At 47.0% G+C, this 21937-nt stretch overlaps 4 protein-coding genes across 4 annotated transcripts; 2 read left to right on the forward strand and 2 right to left on the reverse strand.

Annotated features, from left to right (window-relative positions):
- Positions 1-535: 535 nt before the first annotated feature.
- On the forward strand, positions 536-5254 carry EAH_00025990 (hypothetical protein, conserved; the record flags this gene model as incomplete). Its single annotated transcript, XM_013396570.1, has 1 exon — positions 536-5254. The coding sequence occupies one exon, from the start codon at positions 536-538 to the stop codon at positions 5252-5254; it is 4719 nt and encodes a 1572-aa protein (XP_013252024.1).
- Positions 5255-6847: 1593 nt separating this feature from the next.
- Positions 6848-8362, reverse strand: EAH_00026000 (hypothetical protein, conserved; the record flags this gene model as incomplete). Its single annotated transcript, XM_013396571.1, has 2 exons — positions 6848-8232; positions 8311-8362. The coding sequence occupies 2 exons, from the start codon at positions 8360-8362 to the stop codon at positions 6848-6850; spliced, it is 1437 nt and encodes a 478-aa protein (XP_013252025.1).
- Positions 8363-13355: 4993 nt separating this feature from the next.
- On the forward strand, positions 13356-15116 carry EAH_00026010 (40S ribosomal protein S8, putative; the record flags this gene model as incomplete). The annotated part of the gene is made up of 4 exons (XM_013396572.1): positions 13356-13566; positions 14003-14126; positions 14394-14616; positions 15063-15116. 4 exons carry the CDS (start codon positions 13356-13358, stop codon positions 15114-15116), a joined length of 612 nt encoding a protein of 203 aa, XP_013252026.1.
- A 3333-nt stretch (positions 15117-18449) lies between these two features.
- Positions 18450-19593, reverse strand: EAH_00026020 (hypothetical protein; the record flags this gene model as incomplete). Its single annotated transcript, XM_013396573.1, has 2 exons — positions 18450-18509; positions 19057-19593. 2 exons carry the CDS (start codon positions 19591-19593, stop codon positions 18450-18452), a joined length of 597 nt encoding a protein of 198 aa, XP_013252027.1.
- Between the last annotated feature and the right edge of the window lie 2344 nt (positions 19594-21937).

Genomic DNA, 21937 nt, shown 5'->3' on the forward strand with positions numbered 1-21937 from the left:
ACCGGAACGAGCACATGATCGCCGGTTTGTGAATTCGTCACCTCTTCCCACTTCTTTTGATATTTAATTTATTTAAAGATTCAGTCACTCATCTTCTAAACTTTAATGCCCTTCCTGGGGCCCCAGGAGGCCCCCCGGCTCGCAGAGGGCAGCTAGCCGGCCACGGGACAGCGTCATCGAGACCCAGTCTTTGTCGTCTTCCTTTCCTTCTCCCCTTCATCTTTTATTAAGAGCCTACGTTTAAAGCAGGCGCTGCAGCAAATAAACCAGCGGCAGCAGCGACAACACCAGCTTTAACACCAGGAGCAGGAGCAACTGCAGCAGCAGCAGCAGTAACAGCAGCAGCAACAGCAACAGCAGCAGCAGCAGCAGCAGCAGCAGCATGTCCCGTGCAGACCCCACGGCCAAAAGGCCTGTGGCCGAGTTCTGGGATTCATGGAGTGACAGCAACTCAGACTCACTTGAGGGGCCCCTGGGGGGCCCCCTGTCTCTTGCCTGCTGGGGAGACAGGCCCGCTGCTAATGATAAATTTCTTATGGTTTGCCCTGAAAGCCCGCAGCAGCAGCAGCAGCAGCAGGGAAGCGGCTTGGGGGCCTCTGATTCAGTGCAGTCTATGAATGCCTCTCTGCCGGTGCAGCAGCAAGGCAGCAGCACCAGTCTTGTACAGCTGAAGACAGAAACTTCTGCTGCTGAGCAGCACAAGGCTAAGAGAAAGTCTCGACATGCATCAGCAGCAAAAGCAAAAGCCACCAGAGCAGCAGCAGGGGGCCCCCGAGCGGGGCGGACGAAGGGGGCCCCCAACGATAAGACAGAGCAGAAGAAGCAAAAAAAAGATAAACTCAAACTGAAGACAGAAAAAAGAAAAACAAACAAAAAGAGCAGCAAATCGGCGGCAAGAGGTGCAGCAGATGGCACAGCAGGAACGAAGCTGAAGAAGCAGCAGCCAGAACAGCAGCAGCAGCAGCAGGAACAAGAGCTGCAGCAGCAGGAGCAGCAGCAGCAGCAGCAACAGCAGCAGCAGCAGCAGCAGCAGCAGGAAGGTAGGTCCTTGTACTATGACTCTCAGGGCCGCCCGCTGCGTCTCCTTTCCTCGGGTCGCTTTGAGTTGATGGAGCCGTACGCTGCCTCCCTATCACAGACAGCAGCAGCAGCAGCAGCTGCTGCTGCAGGAGGCAGCAACAACCCTTGTGCATTAAAAGTACGACGAGAGTTTGCTGCATCTCGTGTGGGGCTGTCAGCAGCAGCAGAAGATGTTTATATTAGGCGACTGCCGCGCAGATGCCCCAACAGCCTGCAATGGAGCAGCAGCAGCAGCAGCAGCAAACCGATTATCCCTGTGAAGGTGCGGCTGCTGCACCGAGAACCAAAGAAAGCAGTAAAAATAATAGAACAGACAGTAAGGCCGCCGACGCCTATAGAAGAAGGCACTCTTCATTTTCAGCTGCTGCAGGTGCAGCAGCAAAAAGATAAAGAAACAAGAAGAGCTGTAGCATACAACTGGCAGACAAAGCAAAACAAAAACCTCGCGAACACCCTTCTTGCAGCTGCTGCTGCTTCTCCTGCTGCTGCTGCTGCTGCTGGTAGTGATAGTGCTGATGGTGCTGCTGCGCATCAGCATACAAACGATCCCTCTAACGCTGCTGCAGCAACAAACGCTGCAGCAGCAGCTGCTGCTGACGGCGCCGCTGCTGCACCCTTTCATAACAACACACAGCAGGGTGAAGAGCAGCAGCAGCTGCAGATGCAGCAAACTCAAAACAAGCAACAGCGAAACCAGCAACAGCAGCAGCAGGCTGATCTGCAGCAGCAGCAGCAATGGGACCAGCAGCAGCAATGGACTCCTGAGCAGCAGCAGCAGCAGCAGTGGGAGCAGCAGCAGCAGTGGGAGCAGCAGCAACAGTGGGAGCAGCAGCAACAGTGGGAGCAGCAGCAGCAGTGGGAGCAGCAGCAGCAGCAATGGGTTCCTGAGGAGCAGCAGCAGTGGGGCATCGGCTCGCAGCAGCAGCTTTGGCCTGCGCAGCAGCAAGACGGGCAGCAGCAGGAGCAGCAGCAGCAGGAAAGCAGCAGCAGCACAGAAGGATGCAGCAATGTGTATTCATGCCCCTGGAGTTCGGGTCCTATATACTGCATTTGCTGCAACAACAACGAAGATGAGCAGCAGCAAACACTGATGACAGCCCTGCAGCAACCTGCTGCTACTCTGCTTGCCTGCTGCCCCGTCCACGGGGCCCCCCACACTCAGCAGCAGCAAGAACAGGAGCAGCAGCAGCAGGAGCAGCAGTTGCAGCAGCAGCACGAATTGCAGTTCCAGCAGCAAGAGCAGCAGCAGCAGGAGCTGCAGCTCGAGGAACAGCAGCAACAGCAGCAGCAGCAGCAGCAGCAGCAGGAAGCGAAGCAGAAGGGATCTGTCGGTGAGGGTCTACTGAGAGGTGTTGCTGCTTGGTTCAGCAAGTTGCCTGCTGCTGCTGCTGCTGCTGCAGGGGCAGCAAAAGACAAAGAGGCAGCAGAGGCAGCAGAAGGCGCAGCAGCAGCAGAAGAAGGAGCAGCATCAGCAGCACCAGGAGCAGGAGATGAAGCAGCAGCAGCAGCACTAGCAGCAGCAGCAGCAGCAGGGCAAGTCTGCGAAGTGAAGCGCCCGCATAAGCTGTCACCTCAAGCTATCAGCAGCAGCAAAACAGCTGTTGTACCTATTAAGCTGAGGGTGTTGAAAGCAAAGAGAGTCGGTAGAAGACCTGCTGCTCCTGCTGCTCCTCCTGCTGGTCCTGCTGCAGTTGCTGCTGCTAGTGAACACTGGCCGTCTCGCAGCAGCAGCCCAGCAACAACACCTCGCTCAGATGGTGCAGCAGCAATTAGATTTGTCCTGCTGCAAGCTCAAGTAAGAAAGGACAAAGAAAAGAGGAGGCTAGTTGCCTTCTATCCACCTGTTCATACACCGCAGCAAACAGCAATCTTGCGGCAGCAGCGCTTGCTGCAGCAGCAGCTGCAGCAGCAGCTGCAGCTGCAGCAGCAGCAAGACAGATGCTGCGCCCCTGCTGCTGTCAGCTGCAGCGCAGCATGCAGCCTCTTCAGAGAGGCCTCACAGGATTCGCAGCAAACAGCAATAACCATCAACTTCCAGCATAGGACGTCGCTGCAGCAGCTGCAGCAGCTGCAGCAGCAGGCAGGGAGCGACTCGGAACGGCAGCTGCAGCTGCAGCAGCTCATTCTGCAGCAGCAGCAGCAAAGAGAAAGATATCTCCAGCTGAGCCAAAAAGAACAGCAGCTTCAGCTGCGCCTTCAGATGCTGCAGCAGCAGCAGCAGCAGCAGCAAATCATGCTATCCCCTTCATCTTCTGAGCACTCTTTCACAGCCACATGCGGCGTCTCCTCAAAGGCCCTCCAGATCGCAGCAAGAGCAACAGCAAAAGTAGCAGCAAGGCGTGAGGCTGCTGCTGCTGCTGCCGAGGCTGCTGCTGCCGCTGCTGCTGCTGAAGCAGCAGCTGCTGAAGCAGCAGCTGCTGAAGCTGCTGCTGCAGAAGCAGAGACGGATGAAGCAGCAGAAGCAGCAGGAGCAGAAAGCAGCAGAGACATCTCAGTGATTGTCGTTGAAGAGACAGCCCAAGCAGCAGAAGCAGCAGCAGCATCAGAGGAGCAGCAAGAGCAAGAAGTATGCCTGGGGGGATCCATTGAAGCTGAAGGAAGCATCAGAAGCAGCAGCAGAAGCAGCAGAAGCAGCAGAAGCAGAAGCGGCTTGTGCTTCAACTACTCTCTCCAGGCACCCGAGGGCTGTGAAGCTGCTGCAGCAGCAGCAGCAGCAGCAGACAAAGGTTTTGCTGCCAGAGGCATCGGCTGCTGGATCTCAATGAAGGCCTCATGCCTTGCACCTCCCTGCTACCCGCAGCAGCAGCAGGAGCAGCAGCAGGAGCAGCAGCAGGAGCAGAAGCAGGAGCAGCAGCAGGAGCAGCAGCAAGAGGAGCAACAGCAAGAGCAGCAGGAGCAAGAGCAGCAGCAGCAGCAGCAGGAGGATGAGCAGCAGCAGCGTCTTAACACGGCAAGCAGCGGGAGGACCTCTTTAGCAGCAAATTCAGAGAAGTTTCTGACTACGTTTGCGCTGCAACCCGAAGAGCTGCAGCAGCAGCAAGAGCAGCAGCAGCAGCAGCAGCAACAGCAGTGTAGCATTAGCAAGATGTCCTACTGCTGCGTCGCCTCAGCAAGGAGCAGCAGGAGCAGCAACAGAAGCTTAGATTCAAGAGATATCAGCAGCAGAGCTACCCTCCTCACCTACCGTTCACAGCAGCAGCAAGACCAGCAGCAGCAGCAAGACCAGCAGCAGCAGCAAGAGCAGGAAGCAGCCTATATCATCAACTCCACTTGGGGGGGTCCTCTTCCCGAAGGTGACCCCTGTGCTCTTACGGGGCCCCTGGGGGCCCCCTTGGGGGCCCCCCTAGGGGCCCCCCTAGGGGCCCCCCTTGGGGCCCCCCTAGGGGCCCCCCTTGGGGCCCCCCTAGGGGCCCCTTACTTATCGGGTGAGGTAATTGAGGCTGCACCTGTACCTCTAGAGTCTTTGCCTTTGGAAGATCAGCTGCGAGTGAGACAAGCTGTAGAAGAATACATGCTGCAGCAGCAGCAGCAGCAGCAGCAGCAGCAGCAGGGGGATGGGGAGGTGCTGCAGCAAGAGCAGCAGGAGCAGCATTGGACGCAGCAGCAGCAGCAATACGAGTTTATGCTGCAGCAGCAAGGAGATCCTAACAGCCTACAAGCCTATTTACCTCCGGAGTTTTATGCTGCTGCTGCTGCTAAAGGAGAGACGACAACAACAGCAGCAGCAGCTGCTGCTGCTGCTGATGGTGCAGCAGCAACTGCCATGGAAGGCCCTGCCCCTGTGTGGGTCTTGGCCTATCCACCCCCAACAGAGCAGCAGCAGCAACAGCAGCAGCAGCAACAGCAGCTGCAGCAGCAGCAACAAGTCGTCGTCCTCCCTCAACAACTCGAACAGCTGTTGCTGCTGCAGCAGCAACAGCAACAGCTCCTGCTGCAGCAGCAACAGCTGCAACAAGAGTTGAGCGCTGCAGCCGCCAGCAGCGCATTCGTAGCAGGAGCAGCAGAAGCAGCAGCAGCAGCAGCAGCAGCAGCAGAGTTAGAAAACTCCCCTCCGGATCAGTGCTTTGCCTGCGGCACCTGCAGCAGCAACTGCTGCTGCATGAGCAGCAGCAGCAGCAGCTACAGGAAGGTTGAAGAGTCTGCTACTGGAAGCTGTATCACCGGATGCTGCTGAGAGGCCCCCCTCCTTTAGGGGCCCCTAAAACTGCGCTGCAAAGGGGGCCCCTCTAAAGGAGGCGCTCTCTTACTGCCTTTTATTATAATAATAACAAGGGGACCCCCATGAGGGGCCCCTCATGAGGGGCCCCTCATGGGGCCCCCCTTCCTGAAAGCTTCAACATGGAGGCCCTTTGGGGGGCCCTTGGGGATACTGGGGGCCCCTTAGGGCCCCGTGGAGGCCCCTTATGGCCTCTTAGCCGCCCTAAGGAGGCCCCTTGGGGGCCCTGGGGGAGCCCCCTTGGGGGCCCCTGTGGGTCCTTAGGTGCCCTGGGGGGCCCCCTCAAGGGGGAACCTGGGAGGCCCTTGGGGGCCCCCTGCGTAGCCCTTCGGGGCCCCTGGGGAACCTGGGGGGCCCCCTGGGGGCCCCCCTTTCCCGTTACTGTACCCTGGAGAGTGCTTGAAGGCTTTTATGTCTGAACACTGAAAGATATTGCTTTGCCTCATATAACACCCGCATCTAAAGCAACTAAAGATTGGGTTTATTAACCTCACTTCTGCTGCTGCTGCTGCTGATGGGGGCCCCTAACGAAAGGGAGGAGGATAACATCCCCAGGGCCCCCCTGGGGGCCCCCAGGGTTTCAGGAGCAGCACTAGAGGGGCCCCTAGGGGGGCCCCTAGCAGGCCGCAGTTTTTGTGTTGTTATTTAGATGCAGACTCGCGAGGGTTCACTCCTTTATGTTGTTGTCTGCTACCCCTCTTTTAAAAACTCAAGGGGAGACAGGGTTTAGGACAGCAAGCTAGCTAGCTAGCTAGCTAGCTAGCTGTCCTAAACCCTAAACCCTAAACTCCAAGCACTGGCCCTAAACCCTAAACTCGAAACCCTGACCGTAAACCCTAAACCCTACGCCCTAGGCCTAAACCGTAAACTCTACACCCTGGCCCTAAACCCTAAACCCTAAACCCTAAACCCTAGCACTGAACTCTAAGCCCTACCTCAGCGCCCTACCGCTGGCTTCCACACAGCGCGAAAAACCTTCGATTCAAATTTGTTGCTGTGGCAGGGATAATAAGTCCCCATAAGGCCAGCCAGCTAGCTAGCTAGCTAGCTAGCTAGCTAGCTAGCGGTGGCGGTGGCTCCCAGCTAGCCAGGGGGGCCTCGTAGCAGCACTCCGAAACCTGAGGGCCTCAACGAGACAGCTGGGATTCCTCCCCCTTCAGTCATGCAGCAACCGCCGCTGCAGCTAACGACTTGCGCTTGCTGCTGCTGCAGTTGCTGCTGCAGTTGCTGCTGCTGCTGGCATTTTGCTACAGCAGCAGCAGCCAGCCCGCCTGAGCTGTGCAACTCCTACTGAGCCAAGCTATCGCTGCCACTGCTGCTGCTGCTGCTGCTGCTGTCGCTGTTGCCGCTGCTGCTGTCGCTGCTCGGTGCGAACAAGAAACAGCAGCAGCAGCAGCAGCAACATTAGCAATAGGAGCAATGCGTAGACAGTCCCCTCCCCCCCCATTGTCATCTCTTGCCGGTTGCTGCGACGCGCTGCAGCAGCAGCAGCAGCAGCGGCAGCTAGGGTAGCAGCAGTTGCTGCTGCTGCTGCTGCTGCTTCCGCTTCTGTCAGCCCGTGGGGCCCCCTCCTCCAACCCCTTTGGGGCGGGGTGAGGGGCCTAGTATCTTGGGGTTTGCTGCTGCTGCATTTGCTGCTGCTGCTGCTGCTTTGATAGGCGTTGTCCCCTGTACCGTTGCTACAGTACTTGCGATACTGTCTGGGCGGGGTGCTGCTGCTGCTGCTGCTGCTGGTGTTGCAGCTACAACTGTTGCTGCAGCAGCCGGAGCAGCAGGCGAAGGCCCTGTAACTGGGGGAGTGGTAGGAGCAGCAACACCAGCAGCAGAACCAGCAGCAGCACCAGCCCCAGCCCCAGCCCCAGCAGCAGCAGCAGCAGCAGGATTCATACCTGTAAGCTGCTGCATCAGGAGTCTTTGATGGTTCTCAGACGCCGTCCTTAGCGCCAGCTCTCTATCAAGCAGCTCTAAGGCTTCTTCAATTTCCTGAGTAAAACGACAAACTAAAGAAGATGAGTGCGGTGCTTGTTTAATATGCGGGAGGTACTCTTGATAAGCTATATCAGACCAAGGCAGCCGAAAAGATTTAGGGTTTACATCAAGCAGCAGAGGCCCCTCAATAGGGCCCCCTATATTATGACCCCCAGGGGGCCCCCCACCCCATGGTGGATGGGCATTGCTGCTGCTGCTGCTGCTGCTGCTTCCAAGTTCATGCTGCTGCTGCTGCTGCAGCTGAAACTGACCAAGGGGCCCCTGGGGGGCCCCTGGAGGCTCTCCTGTAAAGACGCGTTTATGATTATCTGATGTAAGCGTCCGAAGGTGCATAAAACGAGTGCGATAAGAACCCAACATGATTTCTTCTTCAAGCTGCTGTAGCAAAATTGTCTCCTTTCTCTCTGTATCTGCTGAAGTTAAAGGCTTTATATGGCTTTGTAAAGGGAGGGGTAATATGCCTTTAAACGGGTCTTCTTTATATGAAGTTACCCACTCTTCATATACAGCAAACTTTGGTGTTGGACGGGGCCTCCTTGTGCTTTTATTCTTCTGCTGTTGCTGCTGCTGCTGCTGCTGATGGTGATGATGATGCTGATGATGATGCTGTTGTTGTTGTTGTTGTTGTTGTTGCTGCTGCTGCTGGTGCTGGTGCTGGTGCTGCTGTTGCTGCTGCAGATGATGGTCTCCTACAGGCCTGTTGTTATGTCCTAGCTCAAGTGCCCCAGCTCTTCTTGTGCTTTTTTCTTGTCGTCTTCTCTCTCTGTCTACCCTTTGAGGCAAATGCTTTTTAAATAAATCAACCCAGAAATGAAAGGATGTTGAAGCCTGTATCTCTTGACGTAGATATGTAGAGTAAGAGCTCTCCTCCCACTTCTGTCTTACTGCACGGCCCCAGCGGCTCTCCGCAGTGTACGGCTCTGCTTCTTCTTTAGCTGGGGCTGGGGCTGCATGCGACAGAAGAACAACGTGAAGAGAGCAATATATGTAAAACAAAATCAAACTTATATACATCCACCACCTACTCACACGCACATTGGGAGGGCCCCAGAGGGGCCCCCCGTAGCCCCAACCCATCCCCCCCTGCAGCCTAAGGGCCCCTAAACCCTTAATATAGGCTGCTGCAGCACTAGATACAGTTCAATGAGAATATAAGAGAAGAATTCTCGCAGAAACAAAGAGCGCCACGAGTACCAGAGGAGGAAGAGGAGGAGGCTTCCAATAGAGAAACCAACGGTAAAACCCCAAAAAGAATATCTAAAGAGAATAAATAAACTCTAAAACGACGACAATATGCGTAAAGAAACCCTTAATACTCAAACAAGAACAGTGCAGGCGGAGGAGCGGTCACGATGCGTTTGTTGGGTTTCCGTAGGTTTCTTGGGATGAATAAGGGAATAAATGAAGAGAGAATGAATTTAAACACAATCAATAATGCTTCTAAACATTAAAACGCAGAAATATAACCCAGGAGAGCGAAGATACTCCTGGTTTGCTTCCTCGAGTTTTGCGGTGTACCGACACTGAAGGCTGTCACGCACTGCATTGTAGGAAAAAGAAAAAGTGAGGAATACAATAATAATTAGGAGTATTAATATCAATAAGATTATTTTCAAAAAGAAAATAGAATAAAAACAAGATATATTAAGACGGGGCTGCAGCTGCTCAGTAATGCAGCCGCGCCATTGCAGAAGCAGCAGCAGAGAGCTGCAGGTTGTTGTTATATAAAGAAAGAAGAATAGTTTTTACAATAATCTTTTTTATATATTAATTCATTTGTTCTTCTCCTTTTGCATGCATACGTGCATCTTGTTGGGGCTTATAGATATACAGCGCCTCACTTCTTATGCTCTTCTATTAGAATATTGACCTCTAATTCAAGAGGTAGCAACGGAGAAGGTTTTTTTTTAGAGTAAATAAATTAAAAAGGTGTAAATATTTATAGGGTATTTTTTGTAATAACAACAAAACAACGCCAGTAATTTGAAAATGCCTTATGGTGCATACAGCGGCTTCGATTCAGCTGCGTCTGTATACAATATAACATTTCCTTAGCTACAGTACAGTAGATACCGCGCATGCAAGCAGAAGCAATTACATACAATGTTATTGTTAGTGCAGACACCCGATGGGGGGGGTGGTTGTGCTTATATATGCATGCCCCTTGCAACACTAATTGAAAGAACAACAACAAGATGAAGGCCTCCACGCCTCTCACGTGCAGCAACAGGATAAACAGCAGCAGAATATCTCAAGGCAAATTCAAACAACTTCCTCAGCACGTTTGAACAGCAGCCTGAACAACAATAACAGCAACAACAACAACAACAAAAACAGCAACAGCAGCAAGAGACGAAGCAGCAGCAGCGGCAGCAGCAAGAGCAGCAGCACCATGTACTTATCCACCAGCACCAGGCCCTGCAGCCGCTGTATTCAGAACACTGAGGGTTTAGAGAAGAGATGTTTATTTGTTTTTAAAAATATTTTTCTGTAAGTCCTTTAGCTCGGTTGCAGCTGGTGGCGGGTATCGATTGATTTGATATTAGAAGAGGAGTGGCTTGTGAGCTGCAAAATATTCAAAATACTAAAAATAATATAATATAGATTGCTGCTTCTATTCTCCAAGCATGCTGAATACAGCAACCCAGGGGCATGCAGTTGCTACGTAAGAGAAGGGGCGGGTTATACGGCTCAATACGTTTTGCTGCAGCTGTTGCTGAAAGGAAAACTCAGATGCTAGTATAAGACCCCCTCTTCCTTTGCATATACTAGAATATTGTAGATATTTGCGAGACACTGATGCGGCCATCAGCAGCCAGCTCCACACAAGGAGAAACACAACCGCCAACTTCAGAGACGGGCTGCTGCACTTGCGCCTTCCCTCCTTCTCCTACTTCCCTCCTCTTCTTCTCCCCAGCAGCAGCACATTCATTGATATGCTACCGTCCCCAAAGGAGATGGATGCACTGAAGGAGCGCGAGACGGTAGCTAGAGTGGCTGTAGCCCCTATCACCGACGAGGTGGTGTGGGGCGTTAGGCCTTGTGGGGAGCGGCATCTAGAGGTGCTGCTGCTTTTGTTTTCTTCCGCTCCTCCTGACAGAGGTCCTGCTGCCGCTTCTATTTTCTGCTGCTGCTGCTGACTCGCTTCCCGTTGCTGCACACGTGTGCGGTTCTCTGTGCTCTTCACTTAAGTTGGGTGCCGCTTCTTACTGCGAAATGTTCAGCCTATTTGACTATCACCTGTAAACCGCCTCCAGCACTCAAACATCTCTGGGAGCATGAGGCAGGGGTCCAGCCTGCCCTACAGAAATGCACAAGATATAAAATATACAAAAATTAAGGTTTTATCGGCATCAGCGCCAAGCTAGCTATAGGTAGAGAAAGGGGAATGTGTTGTGCTGGTGGCGGTGAACCCGTATATAGGGAGATATGGGGCCCTCTACAGGACAGACAGTCGGCAGATTCAAGATAAGGTTGAAGCTCTGCGCTCGTCCACGCTTGTCTGAATTCTCAGTGAAGTAAGATGAACGCTTAGTTTTCTTTGAGGGATTGCTTCTGACAGACGATCTTTTGAAGGCCTTTCGGGTTGTCGATACCCTCTTCATTTAGAGTAAAATTTTTTTCTTTTTTGTTGCACCTTCTCTTCTTCCCAATGTCTCAGTCTCCATACTTAAGCAGCCGCTTGAGTATGGATGCAATCCCCGCACAGACACGCAGTTGCAGGAGACATCGATTGAGCTATAGGGCTTCATACCGAAGATTATTCCTTGGTGAATTAGCTCTATCTAGAAAACCTTTAAAAAGATAACATGAGCCAACTCAGAGCTGAGCCCGCACTTCACGCCATTAGTTTGCTATTTCGGGTGTACTGTCTGCTACCAGCTGCTGGACAAAGTCGGAGAGGCTCTGCGCAAGCTAATATGAATAAGCAATCTGATTGCACCTAATTGCAGAGGCTTCAGGTATCATTTTCGCTTCAAAACAGATATCCAGTACAGCTACCAACTCCTGACCATTAATACGAGCCTGGATACGCAAAGAGCTGACTTTAAGGGAGTATGCTGGTGGGGCTGCCGCTTGTTTCTTTCTTATCACTGCGCCGCATTTTGTAGGGGGCTTAGGGTGCTGCCTCGTTTCTTTTGTGGTTTCCCCTGGCGGTACTCTCACAATTCTCGCTGCCCCACTCCCTGAGCTCTTCCTAGACGTCTGCACTCACTCGCTGTGCGACTTTGTTTATTGCAAGTCAAGCAGATGGGCCTCTTACAACCTGCCGCCGGCTTTCTGTATGCCGAATTCATCAGCTTCCTCCTGTTCAAGCTTCGTGGCTTTTAGGCCCCTATATTTACAGGGTGTATATTGACGTTATATCCTAATTTATATTCGCCCTCCTTAGCTACGGGGGAGAAGGCTCCCTTTTTCTTGCATGATGTTGAATAAGTGCTCCATTATCATGCCAATCCCCACCCTACTACTTCTTATTTCCTTCTTCGCGGCTAAGCCAGTCAGTATTGCCTTCCTCCGAGAGATTACTCTGCGATCAACAATTGATATAGAGGCTCTGAGACGGCCACTGGGCACTTGTTACAAAAGGCAAACAATCGATAGAGCTGTAGATCGAGAAGTACAAGTTTTCTTTCGCTAGGTTTTCTCAGTTTTAGCATAAGCCTGCTACCTTAACGGCCTGGGAATTATAGGCATACATCACAGCGCATGCACGGGAAAGGTGATGAAAAAACAAGATTAGATTAGATACATAAAATATATCTAATCGAATTAGATTATACTAGATATATTTCATCTATCTAATCTAATCTTGGTTAGATAAAATCAACACTGTTACTGGGCCACCCGTTCTCGTAGGATGTTAATGGCAACTGTAGCCCTTCGCATGCAGTTTGAGAAGGGAGGCACAACTAAAGATATGCAAGGAGCTTCTCTACTGTCCCGTAGTCTCGGCACCCGTCAGATCTGGACTGGGAGCAAAGGCGAAGGTATTTCTTTATTCGCGAGGTGAAGACATTTTCCTGCAAAGGAGATGCCGATATTATGCATGTTCACATGCGAGGAGGCACCAACCCACTGGTGGCTTAGACCCAAAGAGACAGATCTCTTTGGGTCTTATTAAGATTATTATCAAGACAGATCTTGATAATAATCTTAATAAGCCTTCAGTATACGAGAAGAGGAAGCTAGCTGCTTCTTTGACAGCGACTTCTGGGAGAAGATCTCAGAGTGCGCTTACCCCTTGCATTTGCAAACAGATGCCTTCATGACTGTGCTCAGGGAAATAGAACAGGCTACTCAACTGTGGAAACAGAGATCGCTGCCTATTAGCCATGCGGTGCTACGAAGCGTAGCGAGGCTCCTCAAACTTCAGCTGTAGAGCAATCAAAGGCATAAAGGAAAAGTAGCCCCAAAGCAGGTAGCCTCTTCTACAGGTAGCACACCTTAGAACATATCCAGCTGCAAAGCAACCCCGCATGCAAGTACGAGCAAGGAACAAGCCCCGAGAGGATTGTAGAGCATCTCCGCATGCATGCATGCATGCAGGTAGTAATACAGGTAAGAACCCCATATATACTACGCTCCATAGAACATGTTTGCTTGGCTGTACTGCCCCTTCATCCTCATTATAATAACTACTCTTCGCTGATAAGGCTGTTAATGCACTATATACTTATTTCTTTTGTTTGATTTATATAGCTCAAGTTCTCCATAGAAGGAGTTCGGGTGTATATACACCAGAAGTCTGCGTTCGCAGCCATCAGGCGCTGTTGCTACTAAAGGTGGTGCGAGTTGCAGGAGAATAGAATATTTGTTTTGAAGTAAAAATATGCATAATATATACGAAAAGTATATTTAATTTAGTTTTTTTGCAATATTCTGCTGCAAGAAGAGACATTGAGCGCATGCATGCAGCACGGTCAGGGCTGTGGGGGCGCTGCTCCCCCACAGGGTCCGTTAGGGTATAATATGTTTGGGGTTAGTGTGTAGAGTTTGAGTATTTTGAGAGTATTTTGTTTGTTTTTGTGGATTTGTTTCTTCTGTCTTTTTGTATAGCCAGTTGAAAATGGGCATTTCAAGAGACAGAAGGCACAAGCACCGCAAGACGGGTGGCCGCTTCCCCATTCATCAAAAGAAAAGAAAATATGAGTTGGGGAGGCCTGCAGCAGTAACTAAACTTGGCTCGAAAAGAGTTCGGCCTGTTCGCTGCAGAGGAGGAAATATTAAACATAGGGCCATTCGTTTAGACACAGGCAACTACTGCTGGGCAAGCCAGAGTGAGTCTCAAGCATATCAGCTTGTTTCTCATTCTTTCTTCTCCTTCTTCTCCTTCTTCTGCTCATTTCCTGCTTTTCTCTCCGCTGCATACAGCTGCAAAATGAGAATTATATTTTCAATAGATACAACAGGCTTCTCTTCGGGCTGCTCGATCCGTTGCAGCAGAATATACATGCATGCTCTGGCTCTAATTCCGCGCATGCATGCGTTCATGCTTGCATCGTTCTGAGGTGTATTTCTCCTATTTGGGGTTCTTCTGCTGTTTTCTTTGAGTGCAATTCGAAGAGATGCGGGGGTCTGGAAGCAGCTCTTAACTGTTCTTTTGCATGTTTCTTACCTCGGGCCTGTCTACCTGGTGGATTGAAGTATGTTTTGTGTTTTATACGAGAGTAAAATGTGGTATTTATATGTGCTTTCCCTCCTGTTCTGCTGCAGAAGTTGCAAGAAAGACCCGTATCCTGAATGTGGTTTACAACGCCTCTAACAACGAGCTCGTCCGCACAAATACTCTCGTCAAGAACTCTATCGTGCATATTGATGCAACTCCATTCAAAGCCTGGTAAGAATCCATCGGCTTTCCTCCTCATTTTCATGTATCTATTCAAATATTCTGCAGCAATGCATGCACGTGCATACCCGGGTTAGCTGAGGTGTACGTACACCTCAGCTATTATCAGCACCTATTTTTTATATTTCTTGAATTTCTTCATTTTGCCTCTAATTTTGTTGGTTTTTATGCTGCATTTGATGAATATTTCTGAATAAATGTTTGGTTTATGTTGTTTTCATTTGAAAAGACGATATTTGTTTTTTTTCTTTTTTGCAGGTTTCGCTCGTACTACGGCCTGGATATAGGGAAGAAGACTCAAGGAGAAGGAGAGGAGAAGCCACCGTCAAAGCACACTCTGTATGCTCAAGAACAAAGAAGAAATAAGGGAACACCTAAGGTTGATCCTCTTCTAGAAGAACAATTCAATACTGGCCGATTGCTTGCATGCATCAGCAGCAGACCCGGCCAAGTTGGGCGTGCGGATGGTTATATCTTGGAGGTGAGTATATTCTTCTTTATTATTATTATTATTATTGTTATTTTCATTTTCTATATCTTCGAGTATCTTTCTTGTCTTTATATAAAAGAATTTCGCTAACAAAAGTGCTGCACTCAAATACCTAAACGCACACACTCACTACACCCATTGTTCATGTTGAATGTACACCGCATTTTATATATTCATACAGCCGCGAATAAAAACAAATGGCGCTCTGTTTGCTTGCAAATACAAATGCAATTTATAGCAGCTCGTCTATTAGCGGCTGAGAAACAGGCAGAAGTCTGCGGGGGTGTAGCGAAGTATATCTTCTCGTTCATCCTCTTCACGCTCCTGCAACAAATAAAATAAAATAAAATAAAATAAAATAAAATAAAATGATTGCTCTGTCTTTGTTTTGTAAGAGGGTCGGCTTCTTTTGTTTCTGCTGCTTTTTTGGTGTATAGGGGGAGGAATTGTTGTTCTATAAGCGCCGTATGGATAAGAAGAAGCACAAGTAAATTAATTAAGTAGAGGTATCTTGAATTAAAGATTTTCTTCTTTATTTATTAAATAAAGAAGAAATATCTTTATTCAAGCCAGACAGAGAGAATAGGAGAGGGAGCTTCCTCTTCTGTTTTTCTCTGTCTCCTTTTGCAAGACTCATTATAACGGGAGGAGGCCCCTTTAATGTGGCTGTTCATCTTTTGTTGTTGTCTTTATGTTGCTTATACACCTGAAATAGATAATAGAAACAAAGTAATGCACAATAACAAAAAGAAATAGTAGCAGCAACACCACTTTATACAGATGCTGCTGCCGTTCAATATCTATTAGCATTTATACCTTTCAGGATTAATAAGGCTACAGAGAGGGAGGAGTATTTGTTTTTATTATATGTTTATATTTAAACAACATTTACGATTATTAGTTAGAGTTGCAGAGTTTATAGTTGACTCCCTTCTTCCCTTTTAGGTGTATGTACAGGAGGTATAAGAGATATTTTCTAAGGAGTTTTGTTTTTCTTTTCAATTTGTGTTTTAAATATATTATTGTTTGCTGCATATTATGCATCATAGTTGTCCTCTAAAGGAATATATATATATATATATATATATATAAAGGTAATATATTAGTTGTTCATTGGAGTCGTGAGAGACGAATATTATTTTCCTGGTTGTTTTCTGCATGTTTTATATTTGCATTATTGTTTAGAGAGGTGCAAATGCATATAACTTTACTTTAAATAGATTTGTCTATTATACTGCTGCTCTTCTTTTGCTGTTTTTCTTGTATGGATTTAGTTGTTTTATTGAGTTGTCTTTTATGCTACTGTTGTTCACTAATAATGTATATTCTCTAATATACACTTTACTTGTTTTCTAATATATATATATATATATATATATTATATATGTATATATATGCTCTTTATTAAACTTGTTTGCTTATGGTGTATATTAGATATATATTCATATTTCTCCTTTAGATATGCTATTGTAATTGCTCTATATAATATACACCGCGAGCGAACAAGTATAATATATAACAGATATAACATATAAAATAGCATATAAACATATATATTATTAACGATAATTTGTGGATTAGATATGCTATTGTAGTTGTTCTATATTATACATATTGCATAGAAAGAGGAGAAAAACAAGAATAAAGAAATAAAGTAATTGAAAAGAGACAAAGGGTCGGGTGTTTGATATAAAAGAAAGAAAAGAGTTATATTAGCTGCTGCCTGTGCAGAAGAGAGGGGAGAGACAAAAGGAAGTAAACAAATAGAAGAAGACAATAAACAGCCTTCTGCTGTTTAATGATAAAGAAGAGAAAGAAGAAAGAAACGAAAAAATAATATTTTTATACTTGTTTTATTTCTTTTTCTTTCTCCTTTCAAGGCACAACACAACCATCAAGTAGAAGAGGCAGAGATGCATTTTATTATTACTTTTTATTTCTTTTTATTTCTTTTTATTACTTTTTATTTCTCTGTTTTTATTCTTCTTTCTGTTTGCTTCAACGCACAATTGAGCCATCAGGGAGAAGAAGATAGGCCTTGTATTTCTTTTTAATTTCTTTTGCATTTCTTTCTGTTTCTCTGTATTTCTTTGTATTTCTTTTTATTCTTTTAAGGTATAACAGAACCATCCGGGAGAAGAAGAGGCTCTCTATATTTCTTTGGTTGTGCAAAATGATTATTGTATACTTTCCTCAACTGTTCTTCGTTCAGCATAGGAAGCTGCATCCCTACCTGCGCAAAATAAAATAAATATTAATATAATATAATATATAATACAATATAATATAATATAAACAGTTTCGCTTCCTCTATTTGTGGTGCGCATGCATTATTATTATGCAGAGCATTATTATTTAGGACTCTGAAATATACAAATATATAAATATACATATATATACCTGTACACAGATAAATAAAAAGATATATATATATATATGTTTAGATTTCGAATGTATGCAAATATATTTATCCTAACAAATAAACGTATAAATGCTATCGGAACAAACAAATACTTAAGTACTTGTACAGCTAAACATGTATGCATGAACATACAGCTGCTATCTGTAATTTAAAAACCTATATAAACGAAAAGAAGCCCCCAAAACTACAGAGACAACAACTTCATAAAAATGCATTTATTTAATTTGTTTAAAGAAAAAACTTTCAGGTGTTTGTATTGACGTACTTTTATTCCCGCCTTCGCAACATAGCCGGCCTAAACAAATAAGAGAGGAAAAGGAGAAAGAAAAAGAAAAAAATGAAAACAAAAGGATAAAGTGAGACCACACATCAACAGAATACAAACAAGCAAAGAAAAGAAAGAAGAAGAAGAAACAAACAGAAAAAGAAAAAGAAGAAAAAGAAGAAAAATAAACCAAAAGAGAGAAAACGAGGAAAAAGAAAAAGAAAGGGGAAAAGAAACGGAAAAAGAAAAATGAACAAAGAAACAAAAAAAAGAAAAACAAAAAAAGAAGAAAAAGAAGAAAGAGAAGAAAGAAGGGGAAACAAAGAGAGAACAAAAAGAAAAACAAAAAAAAGAAGAAGAAAAAGAAGAAAGAGACGAAGAAAAATAAAAATAAACAAAGTAAAAGAAAGACAAGCAGAAAAGAAAAAGAAGAAGCAAAGCCTCATTAAACAGAAGGAGACAGCCAAGAAGGAGACTGACGGGCGCCGTAACAACAAAGCGGTGAGGAGGATTTTCTTTTAATTTCTTCTGTCTTATTTTATATAACTCTAAACTCGTTGCCCCTTTTTCAGGCTCTTCTTCGCCTCCATAAGGCGCACTGTTCTCCTATAGTAAGTGAATATTCACAAACACCAGCAGCAGCAGAAGCAGCAGCAATTGTAGCAGCAGCAGCAGCAGCAGCAGAATTCGTAGCAACAGCAGGCAGCAACAGCAGCAGCAGCAAAGAGCAAGGAGGGGTTATACAGTTAATAGGGGGTATAGGAAATCACTAGCAGCAGCTACAGCAGCAGCAGCAGCAGCAACAACAGCTACAGCAGCAACAGCAACAACGGAAAAGACAACAGCAGAAATAAATAAAAAGAGATAGCAGCAGCAAAGAAGGAAGGAAGCACAACGTGAACAACACAACCAGCAGCAAGAAATTCACGCCCAAACCCTAAACCCTAAACCCTAAACCCTAGCAGAACGCAACCATAGGATTTGCTAGTAGACGGAAAAGCAAATACATAAAATAAAGGGGGCGAGGAGGATTCAGAAGGACAGCAGTTTTTTTGCATGCAGAAAGATCTCATTAAACCTAAACCCTAAACCCCAAACCCTAAACCCCAAACCCTAAACCCTCGGTGCATGTGGATGCTAAGTGGTTCTCACTCTTATCCTCATTACGATCCCGTTGTCATCGCAAAATATTGTGTCCTGTGCATACACCCCAAACAGGAAGCACTCGAAATCACAGCAGCAGCAGCAACAGCAGCAACAGCAGCAGCAACAGCAGCAGCAAGGGGAGCAGCAACGAAGGGCGTGGTTACAGCCGCCTCTGTTCCTGCTTCCTCTGCCCTTCATATTATCTTGTATTATATATGATGTTCGAGCTAACTGGATTAAGGGTTTAGGGTTTAGGGCTTGAGTAGATGTTGTTGTGTTATCTAAAGGAGAGCAGCGGAGGCCCCATTGCCTCGCCTTTATAATAAAATTATATTTGTTTAGGGTTTAGGGTTTAGGGTTTAGGGTTTACGCATATCCACTGCTCGGGCACCAGTTCTTGTAGGTTATTATTGCGTCTGCATTCTTCATTATATTCTTTTGCTGCTGCTGCAACTTCAAGAGGCCAAGGGGGTTTACCGAAGAATAAATGATGTTTAAATAAAGGAGCTTCTTCTCCGAATTTATGTTTTTCTGTATATTTATCGCCTTGCTTAGATAAGTACTCGACAGTTAAGCGATGCCCAGACAGTGTACGTACACCCTCCTCTTCCTCCTCCTGCTGCTCCTGCTGCTCCTGCTGTTGCTGCTGCTGCTGCTGCTGCTGCTGCTGTTCTGCGTCTTCGGGGTATTTTAAAGTTGTGAGAGGGAGACCCTTCTTCATTAAAAGATTCCTTGCATTGAGATGCAGAGGCTTCTGAGGGTACAGTCGAGGGGGCCCCCGGGGGCCCCCTGCAAGACTAAGATCTGCTGAAGGAGTAATAGGCAGACGCACATGCTGCCCTGTATATACAGCATTAGGAATACCTAAACACTGCTGCAGCAAATGAAGAATAGCACCAGGAAAAGGAGAAGGTGAAGACAGCACTGAGGGGCGCTTGCCGTTTATACGATTTGAACGAGCACCGTATAAACGCATGCAGACACGCTTATACACTACTGGCAACACCCTGCTGCTGCTGCTGCTGCTGTTGTTGTTGCTGCTGCTGCTGCTGGGATGAGACCTTGCGTGCTGCAGCGGGAAGAGACCGAGAAAAGCAAAGCTTCTGGCTTCTTGTTTTGATGCAGTAGAAAACATAGAAGTTCTCTCTCTATAACCTGCGGAGATAGCAGCCTTTTCGTTTGAATTGAGGTGTACATACACCTCAGAAACCACCCTGTTAGAGGGGCCCCTGTATGCAACAGCTGCAGCTCCACTGGCCTCATGCAGCAGCAGAAGGAGAAAAGACAGAAAAATGATATTAAAACTGCAGCAGCTTCCACGGCTATGGGGGCCCCCTAGGGGGCCCCTAATGGGGGGCCCCCTATTGGGGCCCCCTGGGCCCCTCTCCTTGGTGTTACCATTCAGGGGTTTGTGCATTGGCTGTTCGTAACTCCATTTATTGAAGAAAAAAACAAATTGCAGGAAAAGAAATATAAAAAAAGAACTTCTGAGTTTGGCTGATGGGCTACATCGTGGGGTGTATGTGCAGCTCTGAAAAAAGAGGGAATTTAGGAGGTAAAAAGGCAAAAATATGTGTTTCTTAGAGATGTAAAAGGCAAGGAAAATGAAATTAAAATAAATTAAAGGGTATATCAGTGTCTTGACGTCCATTGAACTCACGCACATCAGGGCAGGGGGGCCCCCCCAACGATATGGGGGCCCCTGGGGGGCCCCCGAGAAACTGTACGCATGCAGACGAAGACCGTGCAAAATTATGAAATGACCTTTTAAAAGTTGAATTTCACCGATTTCCACTAAAAATGTGTGGAAACTTGCAGAAAAAACATCTTTTTAAGCAAGTTTTCTGCAAGTTTAAGTCTTCTATCCGAATGGAACCGCAAATGAAGATCCTTAAAGGACTTTCTTTCCACTTTCCCGCTTCTTAATCGTTGCATTTTTTCTTCTTTTCTCCGCCTTTTATCGGGAAACTTCTGAAACAACCGACATTTGCAGCTCTTTTCTCTGCAACTTTTGAGGAATCTCGAGCAAGAAAATGAGATCAAATAGATAAAAATAGGAATTCAAAGGCAAAGAAGTCCTTATTTATTGTTGCTTTTCTTCTTTTGTTCATGGAATTCGATTCCAGTGTTTCAGCAGTTTCCTGCTGGGGTGTATGTACACCTCCTCTATTCTGTGCAGAATTGCGGAGTCTGCAAGAGGGCAACTGGCGGCATATTTATGAATAATGAGTTTTAATGGGTTTATTTATTGGTTTAATTTATTATTTTCTTTGATTTGCACGCCGCTTCCCGCAAAAAAATGAGAAGATTAGAGGGAGTATCCAGCATTGCAAAACGCCTGAACAGAGGCGGCAGAACTTTTATTTCTTTTCTTGGGCGTTTTGCTTTTGCATTTGGAACTCTGCATGTCATTGACAATTACGTCGCCTCTACGAAACAGGTATTTCTTTTTGAATCTAAATGAAGGATTGAAGGCTTCATTGATGCTAATCCGCAAGCTAGGCGTGCAGATAGATAGACCCACAAGCAAACGGATATGCATAAATGCATGCATGCATGCAATACAAGGAAAGACGTTCCCCAACACAAGAATCTGCAGTTTATTACTTTGCTATAGATATCTCCTCCATCGATTTCGTGAGGACTTTGTTAGCTGCCTTCCTCAATACTTGCAATCATATGCCGGTCTCCCGTCCCCTAGAATACGCAGAGCAAACAAAGTGCATTTGAATGCGTTTAAGCTCTTGAGGTGTATATACCCACCTATAGACACACATAAGCATGTGTACCTACATGCATAGGCCCTAATGCATAATCTATAATAAAATGAATAAAAGAAAAGCAGGGAAATAAGAAAGAATTTAAATAGCAGCAAGTGTGTGAATGTCTCTGTACACCTCAGGCTCGTGGTTTATCTATGAGTCCGACGATAAGAGAACAAGGAGATTTGCTGCTTTATGAATGTTTAAGCCTTCATTTGGCTTCGTTCTTTAGACGACCTTCTCCTATTAAAAGGGGTGATATTGTATTAGCATATTCACCTGAAGATGGGTGCATTATATGCAAAAGAGTTATTGCTGTTGAAGGAGATATCTTCATTGCTCAACCTCCAGCAGAAAATCCTCAACAGCCGCCTTCACTCGTCGTCGTACCCAAACACTCCGTCTGGCTCCAAGGAGACAACGCACGTGAGGCTGCTGCTGCTGCTGCTGCTGCTGTTGCTGCTGCTGCTGCTGTTGCTGTTGCTGTTGCGGGTGGTAGTGCTGCTCCTGCTGTTGCTGCCGCTGCTGGTGGTGCTGGTGTTAGTCCTGCTGCTGCTGGCTGTGCTGATGCTGCTGCTGCTGTTGTTGCTGGGCCTGTTTCTGTTGCTGCTGCTGCTGCTGCTGCTGCTGCGGCTTCAACGTATCTGCTGTTCATTCTGTGCAGCTTTTGGCGTTTATTTAAGAGTTATGATTATGCATGCATGCAGATACATGCGT

The sequence above is a fragment of the Eimeria acervulina genome, genomic scaffold (genome assembly GCF_000499425.1).
Source record: "Eimeria acervulina Houghton genomic scaffold, Eah_scaff215, whole genome shotgun sequence".
Lineage (NCBI taxonomy): Eukaryota > Apicomplexa > Conoidasida > Eucoccidiorida > Eimeriidae > Eimeria > Eimeria acervulina.